Source organism: Psittacula echo (assembly GCF_963264785.1).
Source record: "Psittacula echo genome assembly, chromosome: 3".
Classification (NCBI taxonomy): Eukaryota; Metazoa; Chordata; class Aves; order Psittaciformes; family Psittacidae; genus Psittacula; species Psittacula echo.
This window is the reverse complement of record NC_137736.1, coordinates 34,274,484-34,287,965: the sequence shown is the minus strand read 5'-3', so window position 1 is coordinate 34,287,965 and position 13,482 is coordinate 34,274,484. Positions and strand designations below refer to the sequence as shown.

The 13,482-nt window shown below is 46.4% G+C and overlaps 1 protein-coding gene across 1 annotated transcript in view; it reads left to right on the top strand.

Annotated features, from left to right (window-relative positions):
• The first annotated feature begins 7,219 nt into the window (after positions 1–7,219).
• The window catches only part of C2CD2 (C2 calcium dependent domain containing 2), a 36,198-nt gene continuing 29,935 nt past the window's right edge, over positions 7,220–13,482 (top strand). Inside the window, exons 1-2 of the mRNA XM_080612466.1 lie at positions 7,220–7,612; positions 9,754–9,852. Of these exons, the coding sequence (XP_080468592.1) occupies positions 7,325–7,612; positions 9,754–9,852 (387 nt within the window). The 5' untranslated portion in view covers positions 7,220–7,324. The remainder of the gene's footprint in view (positions 7,613–9,753; positions 9,853–13,482) is intronic.

Here is a 13,482-nt window from a genome sequence, read left to right as displayed (position 1 = left end):
GAGTATATCGAAAGCAAAGCCAGTTTCTGCTAACAAAGAATTTGCTTTAGATTGCCTCTGCAGTTTTGATACTATTCTTAACAGTTTCTTAATGTCTTGTCAGTCCAGCGTCTAGGATGGATACAGCTCTTCGATATCATGGAGCCTGGTTGTAGATATTAGCTTAAGCTGGTATTTGAGGGTGCACGCTCTCATCCAGCAACATGCATCCCTACAATGAGGTCCACTGGTGTTAAAAACAAGGCAATGGCGCCTCTTTTTAAAAACGAGGCAAAGACGCTGTAACGTCTTTGAAAAAGTTTAAGGGAAGAAAAACTTCCCAAAAGATTGTTTAATACAATTTCCCTTACAGTCCTGCCTTGGACAAAGTTCAGATCCTTTTGGAACACTCTTTGAAAACTGCTCATCACAAGGGCTTCATCAGGAGTGGCAATTATACCCGTGGAGATACATTCGCAGTTTCTCCATCTTGCCACGTAAAAGACTTCCTCTCTGTATGGCAGCCCAGGGCTGTGATTAACAAGGCGGCTGCTATTTCCTGCTGCCTCTTCTTCACTCATCAATTGACTGAGCAGCCAAACACCATGAGAAGGAAACTTAGCTTTGTTAGCTTGCATTCAGATGACTTGTCTCAGAAGAAATCTGACTGAGGCATGTAAAAGCATGTAAACACATCTTTTAAAAGCATGAGAAAAAAACCCCGAACTATAAAAATACCAAACTGCCACTCTGAGCAAGCCTGGAGGAGAATTACAGATACTAAAAATGAGATTTGAAATTGGGTAGTTTTTTTTAGCAAGCATTACTACAAGACTGAAATGGGGGAGATCCACACAGAACCTTTGTTTTATGGAGATGAAAGACATTGCTTACCTCTAACACTGTGTGCAGGCACTAGGAGGAGCCAGAAACAAAAGACTGAACCATCACATCCACCTGAAGAGCCACACTTGAAAGCATCACACCAAAGGTGAACCCTTCTCTGTATGTATTTGTATGTATGTATATTGAAATGCATGTGTGTTTAACTGTGGCTCAGTTACACAGCAAGTGCCAAGTCTGGGTAAAATTCCTTGTTAGGTCAAAGGCATGTTACAATACACTTCTGTCTAAAAGCTGTCTTCTCTGGAGTATTTTCACTGTTCTTCTAGAAGGCAGCATGGGTTCTGAGATTTTTCAAAAGCCTTTCTTTTTTCATACTCTTGCTATTGATTTCCTACAACATTGCTTGAAATGCCTTTGCTCTCAGTATAATATTTGAAGATCTCTTTTAGTACTTACGAAGTCCTTTCTTCTTTCTGATGCCCAGCATTCCCAAAGGTAGTTGGTCTTAGTGTCCTCAAGCATGTGTGTGAGGGACATATGAGTGTTTGTACTCCATGGAAGAAGCACACATACCTGGGAAGTCAGCATCTCCTGGGCTGGAGCCTAAGATTTAGGAGAGGCAGGAATCTCTCCAGTAGTTCTTTGCTGCTTCTTCAGCTCTATCTTGGGCATAAGAAGCCTTAACCAATTGGACACAATGTTAACTCTGAGGCTAAATTAACCCACAGGCAAGAAACGATGTAGCTGGAATCACCCATCGTGTCTAGAGTGCCGTCCTTGAGGAAGGCAACCCACAATACTGCTTATGAGCATAGCAGTCTCCATTGCAGCATCATCACCTCTGGTGATACTTGCGCTCTCTGGTGGAGAGAATAGAACTGGCTCTAGCAGGTGGAAATAAAAGAAGCTTCTCTGTCATGTTTTAGTTTCTAAAAATTCACAGTATTTTAGTAAATGTATTTTCGAAAAGTAATCATCATGGAAAAAATAATACTTTCAAACATGTTTTTTCTTCTTCCATTGCAGTGCCAGGTGCAAGTAGTGAAAGAAAGAATCAGCAATTCCAGACAAAACATCTGTTGCTAGTCTTTGTGCCTCTTGCAAACCGCTTACAAATAGACTATTTACTGGATATTGGAGAGAGGGAGAAGTGTGATCCTACAGAGAAAATAAAAATAGTTATAACAAAATGATAAGAGACTTCTGTAATTAATGGGTAGAATACTGATGTGCTACAATGAATACTAACACCATGGTGCCATTGTACACCTTGATAGGTTGTAATTCTCCTGCATAAATGACTTCAAAAGAAAGTTCAAGTATCCAAGGTGTACCAGCTTGGGTCTGTGGTTGCTCTAATAGAACTGAAACATGGCTTTGCAGTTTTGCTTTATACCTAAATATGTACTTTGACATTATGATTGGTCAAAATAAAACATTGTGACCCATTTCTTTTGAAACTTATCCAATTTGACAATAATTATATTTTGGGGGCATAGTTGTTTTTTTCAAGATATTTTTTTAGGGACAAGCATGTATATTAAAAACTTATATAATAAAAAGCTTTAAAGCAATTTTCTGATCTAAGGAAAAACTCAGTTCCTGGCAATATGCTTTCTTAAGCACTTAAGAGATGTAGGCACTTGGTCAAAGAAGAATTGAATGACCTAAATGAACTGAAGTTTTTCTACTATGAGATCATGGTGGATGTATTACTTCTTCTTCAGTAGAGACTGGTGTTTGGATAGATCAGTATCTCCTGGTTTTGCAAAAGGACCAAAAATAAGAGCAGTTAGTCAAAGTGCAAGTCTAATGATGTCAAACCATGTCATCATCTCACGGCCTTTTTGCTATGGAGCAATACTCCTCCGTTAGGAAGATGTTCTCTGGAAGACACGAGTTGGGGGGAGTTATTCCAGATCAAAAGCGAGCAGAGAGCTGGCCTCCTTTCCCCCACACTAGCTCCTAGTTATGAAAGCTTGTTTAGTGGCACCTCCTCAGCGCCAGACTGCTGACCCTCTTCCAACAGGGCTTCTCTGGGAATCCCACCTTGCCTTTATTCCAGCTCTTTGCACACTCTCAGACAACTGTTGCAAAGCAGGACACAATATCTCTGGTATGTTGAGTGACATGAAACAAGATGGGTCATCTGAAAAGGGTCTACAGAAAATAAACTGGAGAGTACACAAGAGGGAGGACCAAATGGAGGAGCTCATTATCCGGCTTTAGCACTCTGCCTCTTCTTGCCCCGAAACTCCTGAGCAAATCTGCCCGTCAGCAGGTAGAAGGACATGCCTGTTACCTGCCTCTGGCACAGCAGGTAAAACAGTGTGGGAGAGACTGAAATGCTACATGTGAAAGGGGAGATGGTCTCCTCTTCCATAAGAAATAACATGCTGAAGGGCCACATTTCAGGCATGAAGATTAACAGCTCTACTTCCGGCAGTTGAGCTGTCAATGAACAGTGTGTGGTGGTATCACCTCAGGCTGACTGTTACACCAGCAAAATTTCATTGTGAAGACATGGTTCTAGCACCTCACAGGTAAAGTTGGCATCACACAGAGTCCTGGGACACTGGAAAAAACTCTGCTGGCCAAAGTGTGGTTTTGCCAAACTAAGGATCTCTTACACTAATTATACTGTCCTGACAAAGCACTCCTTTCAGACTTCATGTTAGACTACATGCATGGCCTCTTATGAACCTTCTCTTTCTTTCATGTGTGTAAAAAGTACTCTGGAGCTCAGAGACAAAGAATTATTGAGAAAGGTTTGGATTGATTTTAGCTCTCTGCTTTGTAATTTTATGAGTGATCATTTAATCACAGTGATTGAACCTACTGTGCTTTTTTTTTGGGGGGGGTCATTGTTCTGCTCACAGCTCTAAAAATGAAATTGATTAAGTAACTATGATCTCATCCTGCTCCCCTTGCTTATATCTGTAATGCAGGATGCAGGATAGATGAGCACTTTGCAGATGCTAGCTCAGAGTGCATACCCTGCCATGTCACACCCTGGCATACACATTTGCCTGTGCCAAGTCTAAGCCACCAGTCCTGCAAGAAACCTGGGAAGTTCAAGCAGATAGTCAAGGTCCTAAAATTCTGCCCACATTCTGCCTGTGGGGTGAAAAAGAGCATCTCTGAACACATGTGTGATGAACCTGACAGCACCCGTTAACGGGTGAGATACTTCTTTGTTGTCCATGTGCCTAGGGTAACTCTACCAGCAAAACATTCTGACATAGACTAGGTCAGAGTAAGCTACAGGGCTGCAGTTGTCTTCTTGCCTTTCCAACACAGAGTGAAACAGTTAACAAAATTCATACTTCAAAGGACCAAGACAGGACATGTGGTAACCATGATGAATGATGCATTTATAACTCCATTGTTTCAGAACCTTGTAAAATCAGCTCTGTATCAATCTCACTCTACATTATTTAAACTTGCTTTGCAACCATCACTGACAGAGCTATATACTTGCTAATTAAAAGAAAATATGGGATTTGGGATGTGCAGAAGTTGCTTAATGGAAATACAGCACATAGCAGAGCCTAGGAGCATGTCAGAATCACAGTTCCCATCTTCAAAGTACATGGAGTTATGAAAACCTAATTACTTTACTAATCGCATCCCCAGAGCTATGCTTTGATGGGCAAGATCCTGAATGTTCAGAGAGGGCTATTCCAAGTTCACAGGTGCACAAAAAAGGAAAATAATTAAATACAAATTAAATATTAGCTGCCACATACTTTTGCTATACTTCAAAAGTAAAAATGTAAAATATTTCTAGTAACAAGATAGCTGTTAAAGTTTGTAAAAGAAAACTGTCCTTAATAGTTCAATGTAATCTTTTACACTTTCTTGTCATTTCATGTTCACTAATTGGACTCAGAAAATTCCTGCCAGTTAAAGAAAACTCTCTGCATGGCATATGTGGGGAACTGAAACATGGGATAAGCTAAGTGCAGGTTTGTCGGCCACAGCACAGTGCTGTGTGAAAAATCCCTGAACTATCTGCAAACAAGCTGGTACAGCAAAGATACTGGTTTGGATCTTAAAATCAGCCAGGCTAATAAACCTAGTCTCTCAAGCAGGGTCAATTAACCTGTATAGGAAGCTGTGCTAGCATAGCAATATGGCTCCAGTTATGGATCTCTGGAGATCTCAGCCCCTTGCTCCTTGTTATCATGTAGGTATACCCTAAGTCACCTGCCTGGAGTCAGGCAGGCAGATGGCAGCTGGGCAGTGAATGGAGTGCAGGATTTCCCTGTGTCCCAGGCAAATACTTTAACTTACGAGCAGCCTGTTCTTCTTACACAGGTACAGTCACCTAACTGCAGCAGATAAAGCCATGTTCTGGCCCTGTCAAGTTTGCAGCTTATAGGTGCAAATGAGGACAATGCATTTACAACACAAAATGATCAAACTGCTTCTCCGGGAGCGACCTGTTCCTCCTCCCAGAGGCCTAGCCCCAACATTCTAACATACTGTACTAGATGTTGATGGAACAGCCTTCCAGGAATCCCAGGCCCCAGAGAACAAGGTGAAAATCTGGAACAAAGATTATTTACATTTCATGACAAAGGATCAGGTCAGGGAATACTTCAGCAAACTGGACATATGGGCCCTGATGAGATGCACCCACAAGTGCTGAGGAAGCTGGAGATGTCATCACAAAGCCACCCTGTATCATCTTTGAATGATAATAATGACTGGGATAAGTGGCCAAGGACTGGAGGAAAGCAAATGCCACTCCTAACTGCATGAAAGGCAGGATGGAGGATATTGGGACCTGAGACCAGTCATCCTCACCTTGACCTTGAGGTGGTGATGGAGCAGCTAATTCTGGACACCACTTCCAGACACATGAAGAACAAAAAGGTCATCAGGAGAAGTCAACATGGATTCACCAAGGGGAAGTCACAGTTGATCAATTTCATAAACTTCTACAACGAAATTACTGGCTTGGTAGATGAGGGGAAAGCAGTAGATATTGTCTACCCAGGCTTCTGACACTGTCTCACATGTGGAGCAAGAACTTACAATAACATTTCACTACCAACCTCAGTGACTTAATCACTGGTTGCTTGAGCATGTGAGTTGGGCAAAAAATACAAGTGAGGTTCCTTGGCTGGGAGCTGCCATGGGTAAGGAAAGTCACCATGAAAGAAACAAAGCAGGCAAAGGAAAGCACAAGAAAAATGAGGATACAAATAGCGATGAGCTGATAAGGTAGCACTCTGAAAAACAAACAGGAACTTACTAAAAATGAGTGCGACAGAAATAAATTATCACTAAACTTTTATTTACTATCGAAAGACAATTTCCTCCCCTTTATTGCAAACCTCATACCGATAACGAGTCATTCAGCATGGCTTGCAGAAAGTGCTCAGCTCTGAGTTTACGGTCGAGGTTGCAAATCACGGGGAAACACAGATATTTGGGGATTTTTTTCTTCCTTCCAGTCAGTTTGACATCCCCGGCGGAGATGATGAAGCACCAGGAATTAAAAGGAAGCCCTTGGATAGGAAGCAGAGGGAACAATTAAACACCTTGTCGTCTCCTCAGCTATTCCTGCAGTGCTGCGGAGGGGTGAGGAGGAAGCAGATCACAGCCCTGCAAGTGTTACCCTGTTAGGTGAAGGGGTGCCTGCCTGAAATGCTCACCGAGAGGCAACGTGGCAGTTCTATTCACCTAGCTCTGTAACTCACATGAACTAGGTGACTATGTCTCAGCCTCTGGAACACAAACATTACATCATCTTACTTTTGGGGAAGGGGGGACGTCGGGTCTGTTTTGTAGCCGACTCCTGCCGCCCACTCGCAGGCATTACCACGTTTATCTATTGTATGCAAAGACGTGAGGGGCTGTTCGCGTTGTATTTCTCTTGCAGTTGTTGCTTAGTGTGCAAACGACATCAGTAAATAACACTGATCTAAGGGGAAGCGTTTTGTGGTAGGAAAACCAACATCAATTATTAGCTTGACACCTCTTCCCCGGGCTTCTGAAAGCCCCATCGTCCGTATTAAAGTTCCCCGCTTTTGCGCACCGCTCTTCTCGCCCCATTCCGCCCGGTACAACAGACGGTTTCCCCGCGAAGCGCCGGCTCAGGACGCACCCGAACCCGCGCGGCGCGGCCTGCGCCCCCAGACCCCCGCTCCGGCACGGGGCACTGGGCGCCCCCTCACCCACAGTGCTGCGGGGCGCCGGCGGACCCGCGGGACGAGCACCCTCCGCGTCTCTCACAGGGCGCCCCGCCGCCAACAGCGCTGGGCCGGGGCCGGGCCTCCCCTTGGCGCCCCGCCGGCAGGGGCGGGCCGGGCGGGGACTGCGCCGTGGGCGGGCGGAGCGGCGCGGTGTGGCGCGGTACACCCGCGGGCTGCCGGCAGGACGTCGTGGTGCTGCTCCCGGCTCAGGGCCGTGAGCGAGCTGCCGCTGCCCGCCGCCGCTCTGCGCGCCTTGGTGGGGGCCGGTAGCGCGGCTCCCATTATGGTCAGCCATGGCGTGGCTGTCGGGCGGGCTGGCCGAGCTGCGCTGGTGCGCTCTGGTCGCCCTTTTCGTGGCGGCGCTGGCCACTCTGGTCGTCTACCTGGTGCAGTACGTGCTGCTGGCCCTGCGGCGGGGCCGGCCGCCTCCGCCGCTGCCGTCGCCGCCGCCAGCGGGGCAGGACGAGCTGCAGGAGGAGGGCAGCTCGGTGCTCTCCTGGGCGCTGTCGCTGGGCAGCTGGCGGAGGCAGTGGCGGCGGGCCTGGGTGGCGGCGCTCAGCGCCGAGGCGGCAGCAAGGGCGGTGAGTGCCGGGGACGCAGGTGAGGGGCTGCGGGAGGGAAGGGAACGGGGCCGCCCCGCCGCAGGGCCCGGCCCGGGAGTTCTGGGCGGTGCCGGAGGCATCTCCCCTGCGCCCGCCGGGCTGAGGCCGGGGCCCTGGGGTGTCCCGCCGGGACGGGCGAGGGCCACGTGTGCCCCTGTGCCGGCGGGGGCTGCTCCCGCCTGCTGCTAGGAGCGGCTGTAGAAACACCGGCACTTGGTCCGGACATATCTCGGGTGCTGTCAGCGACTGCTGGTGTGTTACTGTCCCTCGGTGTGCATATGTGCGTGTGAGTATGGGTATGCAATGTATGTGCTTGTCTATGTATGTGTATATTTATATATTATGTATACACACACACACACATATGTACTTGGTGGCAGTGTGACAGGAATTCGCAGGCTGGAGCTGGCCAGGAGCACGGAGTGGGCACGTGTGCGGGAACCGGGAGAAAGGGGAGGAAAGCCGTGATCCCCGTGGCCTCTGGCAGGGGCTTGTGCGCTGATAACATTGTTCGGGCGCAGGGAACAGGAAACAATGGAAACTTCCTGACCTGGGAGCCAGAGTGGGGCCTGCAGCCCATCCTTCGGCAAATAACTCCTAGAGCCGGGCTTCCTTCGTGTTGTCTTAGGCCTTGCTGAACCTGGGTCCGTGTCAGCGTGAGGCTGAGGGCTGGTGTCCTCCAGGCAGCCGAGGGACGGAGGGTGTCTCGGGTATTGGTCTATTTGCTTTTAGCCCAGATCAGGATGGATGCTTTGCATCCCTTCCTACCCTTCTTCCAGAGGGTGCACGGTGCCATATGGCTTGCTGGTTTGTGTATGTCCGGGTGTAAGATGCAAGGAGGTTAGGTGAGACTGTGGCAAATCAATTCTCTGGTCCTGAGGACTGAGCTCTTGCCATGTCAGTGGAAAGTGCTGAGCCTGAACTGTCTCGAAAGCAGCATGTACTCAGGTGTCTGAATTTGTTTGCAGCCCTCTCCCTAGGTTTAGGAGGTTCCTTTCTCAGCAGCCCACCAAGCTGTCATCTTACATGTCAGGCTGGGGAAGAAGGAAGAGTGGGGCAGTGCCTGTGTGTGAAAGATAAGGAAAGTATTTAACACTTTCCAGACATCACTGTAAGTTAGGGCAGCAGAAAGAAAATACTTCATCTGCCCTTTCAAATTGCACGGGGCAGTTGAGGAAAGCATGGGTTGCGCTAAGAAATGAAGGTTTGCCTTGCACTTGTGGAAGAGAAGAGCCCAGACAGCTTGGGCACAGGTGCTGGGAACTGAAAGTAACTAGAAACAAGCAGCAGCTTCCCGTCCCTGACTGCAGAGCAAAGCCTCTTTGACAGGGCCATGTACACCCTCCCTCCCGCCCCTGATGAGCAGCTGCAGCCATCTCTGACTATGAGTTCACTGCCTGGCACTGCAGTGTGGCATTCCTCCCACTGTCAGTCTCCCAAAACAATGTCAGTGGCGCACAGCTAATGAAATTCCTGCGTGCAAAACAGCCCCGGGTGACAAGGGAAGCTGCGCTGGCCTCTTGGTGTGGGTAGCAGGTGGATAATGCAAGTGCTGATGCCTCTGAAAGCATGACCTCACTGCTAAAACAGGTATAAAGCTGCCTTTTCCTTGCCGTCTGTGTGAAGACTGAGGAGCTGTCATGACTGCCTGCCGTCGCCCGTGAGGAAGGACTGGGGAGCCGAAGGTTTCTTTCCTCACCTCTGCAAGATGATATTTGGGTTTTCTTAGTTTTGGCAGTGCAGCTCTATTATTAGGCCAAACCAAAAATGCCTTTTAAAACTGCAGCATTGATTAATCCTTACTCAAGAAGAGCAGTTTCACTGAACTCTGACGTTGCTCATGGGCTTTGCTCTGCACTGTGCTATGTACCTTGATATTCTGGTACAGAGTAAGATGAATTATGATTAGGCACATAGTTATGTACTAAGTATAGGTGTTCAGGCTCTACCCTGTATTATGCAGTGAGGTGTCATGCAATTAATCCATACAAGTTTTGACATACATTTGTAGTTCCGTCTCCGGTTCTTCCAGGAACTTTACTGGCAGTGCATTTTTATTACTTGGTTTCAAGCGATGGGTTCGTCACCTAATGATGCTTCATTTTTTTCTTCTTTCTTAGGATTCGCAGTTGCTTACGTTTGAGGAAAATGACCCACCAGAACCACTTGAGCTAGAAGTTAAACAAGTTGTTAGTATTGTAAAGTCCGCTCAAGAAAAGGTAAACTTCAGTTTGGTTTTGTTTCAGTGTGCTTTTGGGCAGGAAATGTTAACTTTTCTTATTAGTGTCAGTGGGAGTTTTATTTGTCAACACTTCTGTAACCATGACCTAAATTTGTTATGGCTGCTAAGAGGCTGTAGTTCTCTAGTTCACTCTAGTGAACCTGTGCAAACTCTTTGCACTGATTCACTCCTTTTGCAAGTCGTGAGCAGACTGTCCTCCAGGCTTTCTACCAAATGGGCAATAACCAGGGTTATGCCAAGCTTATGGGTGCATCCTCAGTGAACTCGTAAGCTGCCCTCTCTCCCTACCCCCATCAATACAATGGTTCCCCATCCTATTGCTGAAGTGTGGGGTGGGGATTTCGTGAAGAAGGAAAGGGAAGGGGAACTTCTTCTCTGGGACAAAAGTCTGCCTCTTGCTGCTTGTGTGACTGGTTACATGTTTGCTTCAGAAATTGGAGCTGGGTAAGGATCAGTGGAACAGGTGCAAAGTGCTGGGGGTGATGTCTTGACTCTACTGAATCCTGTACTCAGTGAGAGAATGGTTTCTTTCTTCCTCTCCACATACCCCGTTCTTCCTCTTCCCCCAGCCCACATACTGCACAGTGCTTTAGTGCATGTAGAGTGAAAATATGGCAGAATGTGGCTCTTGGAACAGAGTATACATGCACTGAAAGGAGAAAGAAAAAGTATATATGTGTATTAGCAGTGATATCTTTTGCATTTTCATCCTAGTGACTGTAACTACTAGTCACATCTGCATGGGTGCTCTGCTTCAGGTACCTGCATCAAATTAGTCTAATGCTTTTCTTCTAGTTTTGCTTTGTTAATTTGGTTTGTTTGTCTGATTTAGATGTTAAGCAGCTCTACTATGATTCCTTTGAAAACTATGCATACTTATCTGCCTGATACATAGCTCTAGGCACACCCTCATTGGTGGCAGCTGGGGATTGCCACCGTGTACATTTGTGCACTTGTTCACCGTCTCCTTCACCTTGTCTCTCCTGTTTTTCTTCCCTACCAGTGGTCCCTGCTTCAGCAGACATGTTAGAGAGAGGCTGGAGTTGGTTGGGCTGTAGACTAGGCACTAAGATTGCTCTGTGCCACTGGAAGACACAACAATGGGAAATTTTAAGGAGAAGGAACTACTAGGTCTAAAAGTGGTGTGACGTGTGAAGTCAGCAACCGAGGGAGATCTGCTACAAATAAAAGTGGCAACTAACAGCACAAAAATAGGTGACTTGCAGCACAGTGTCTAAAACATCACTGGAAGGCTGGCAGAGCTGCAAGTGTGTTTGCGTGGGAGGTGTCCAGGAGGTTTGGGTCTGTTGGCTGCTCTTGGCCAGCGTCAAAGTTCAGCAGGGGTGCATGGGGCCAGCTCTGTGCTCAGAGTGCTGTGCCCATGGCCGCACCATGATGAAAACAGTGTCCGAGGGCTAAAACCCTCTTTTGTCTTGCCTGTGTGCCAGAACCAAGACACAGCGCTGCAGTCCTGGATTTCCCTGAGGTCATGCTGTACCACTGGGAACATCTCTGCTGCAGTCCTCAGCTGACTTGTGTTGTTTAACAGTAGATTTTGCCTGCCATAGCAGTGAGGTAAGTTAGTGACTGCGGTGCCCTCTAGGCACCTTAACCTGCTGTGGTTAAGCTTGGGCAGTGGAAGGCAGCAAGTGCTGACTCCATGGGAGCCTGAGACCAGGGAGCTGTTTGCTGCTGTAGGGTTGTTTTCTCGCTTTCCTCTACCTGTGGCTTTGTAAGCTGGCACCCTCCCTTGTGCAGTCTTTGGTCCTTGTCTGACCTTGGGTTACATCATTTCAGTATGTTAATCAAGCTGTTATACTGCAGCCAGCAATCTAATGTGGTTTTGCAGCAGCTTAAACCAATATAAGCACATTTTAAAATGTATTGGATTAAACCAGGTTTGCTTACGTAAAGTGGGTTTTTCTGAACTGCCCCTAAACCTATTTCAATAATCTTGTGCACAGCTGCTGGAAAAATTTCTCTGAATTATTCTTACTTTTTCAGTTAAGGTACAACCTTAATATTTATTTGGATTTCAGTGTATAATAACCTTAGAGTGGAACTCTGATAGCTACTTTCCCTCCTACCTTAAATGCATGCCTTTCTCTGAAACACCTCAGGAATTCTGTCATGCAGTAACTGTGTCTTATTATCTTATATAATATATATATTATATTATCTCATATTATAATATTATATATATTATACATTAATACAATAATATTATATATATTATATTATCTTATATAATATAAATATATTATATATTATCATCTACATGTGTCTTATGTATTCCTCAGGTAATAGCAAGGGTCCAAAGGTGGTTTTTTTGTACTGTTTTCTTTTACCCCCTTGCTTTTCAAGCTCTTTATCTTTGCATGTGAAATTGAAATCTCTCTCTGTAGCTTGTCCAAACTCAACTTCTGATATGTATTTGCAACTCACTACTGGTATGACTGGCTCTGAATGCAGTTTGTGACCACATGCTGCATGTTTACCAATGTTGTAGCATCCCACAGAGCTCTGCACTTACCTGAGGCTTCAGCTGGCACAAGACTGTTGTCCTGCAACTGGTCGAAGATGCTGCTTTACTTGTGATCTGTATGGCAAGAGTGTATAAGTGCCTTGGTTCAGGACTCTGGGCTTGATTTAATGCATGTTGTTTCAAATATATGTTTGACCTTGCATCAGAGAGGTTGTGGTCATCAAAGGAAGTATAGGATTGAGGGTGAGAGATCAAAATAGCAGTAAACATGGGATGTGTAATACTTGAACACAGCTGCATGCTGACAGAGCCCTGTGGTATGTGTTTCGTGGTGGGTGGTCCTCTGTCTTCTTGAATGCTGGGCCATGGGGCACAGCCAGGTGGTGAGCCTGCCTGATGCTGGGAATGAGCCTTCTGCCTGGGAAGTCTTGCTCCAAACCAGTATCGGATTGCCAGCCTGACTGTAATTATTGTGTTACTGCTGACAGCCCTGTTTATCACCAGGACACAGGCTGACATGTGCTGTCCTTAGGTATATACACGCTGTCCTTGGCTTGAAGAAGCTGGAAGTTGTAAAACTGGTGTATGATCCACAGTGCAGCGCTGCAGACATGGTTGGGGAAGCTGCTGGTTGTCAGCCTGGCCAAAGCTGTTGTGATAGGGACAGGCTGCTCTGGGGCCGAGGGTTACACTACACTGCTTCTTGACAAAGCCTCTATTTATACGCCACCTTCACTCCAGTTTTGGGCCACAGCCTAAATATATAGGATGAAGTGGCCCGTTTTCATTGTGTGGTGTTGGTTGCTTTGTTTTAATAAAGTAAACATTAGGAATATTCTTAGCTAATTCTGCCAGTGTTTCCATTACTGCAGTCTGTTTTCAAAGGCTTTGAACTTCACAACAACAAAAAAGGCAACAAAAAAGATGATCCTCTTGGGGACTTGGTACAAAGGATTTGGATGGAGCAGGCTACAACAAAAGTCTCCCTTCTTTTCCTGCTTCATACCTAAATTGAAAGGGGTAGAATGCCCTCAGAGTGCCATTCCATTAATGAGTGATAACAAGTTGCTATACAAGGAATGACTGTCTTGGATCACAGCAGGCAACAGCAAATATGACAGC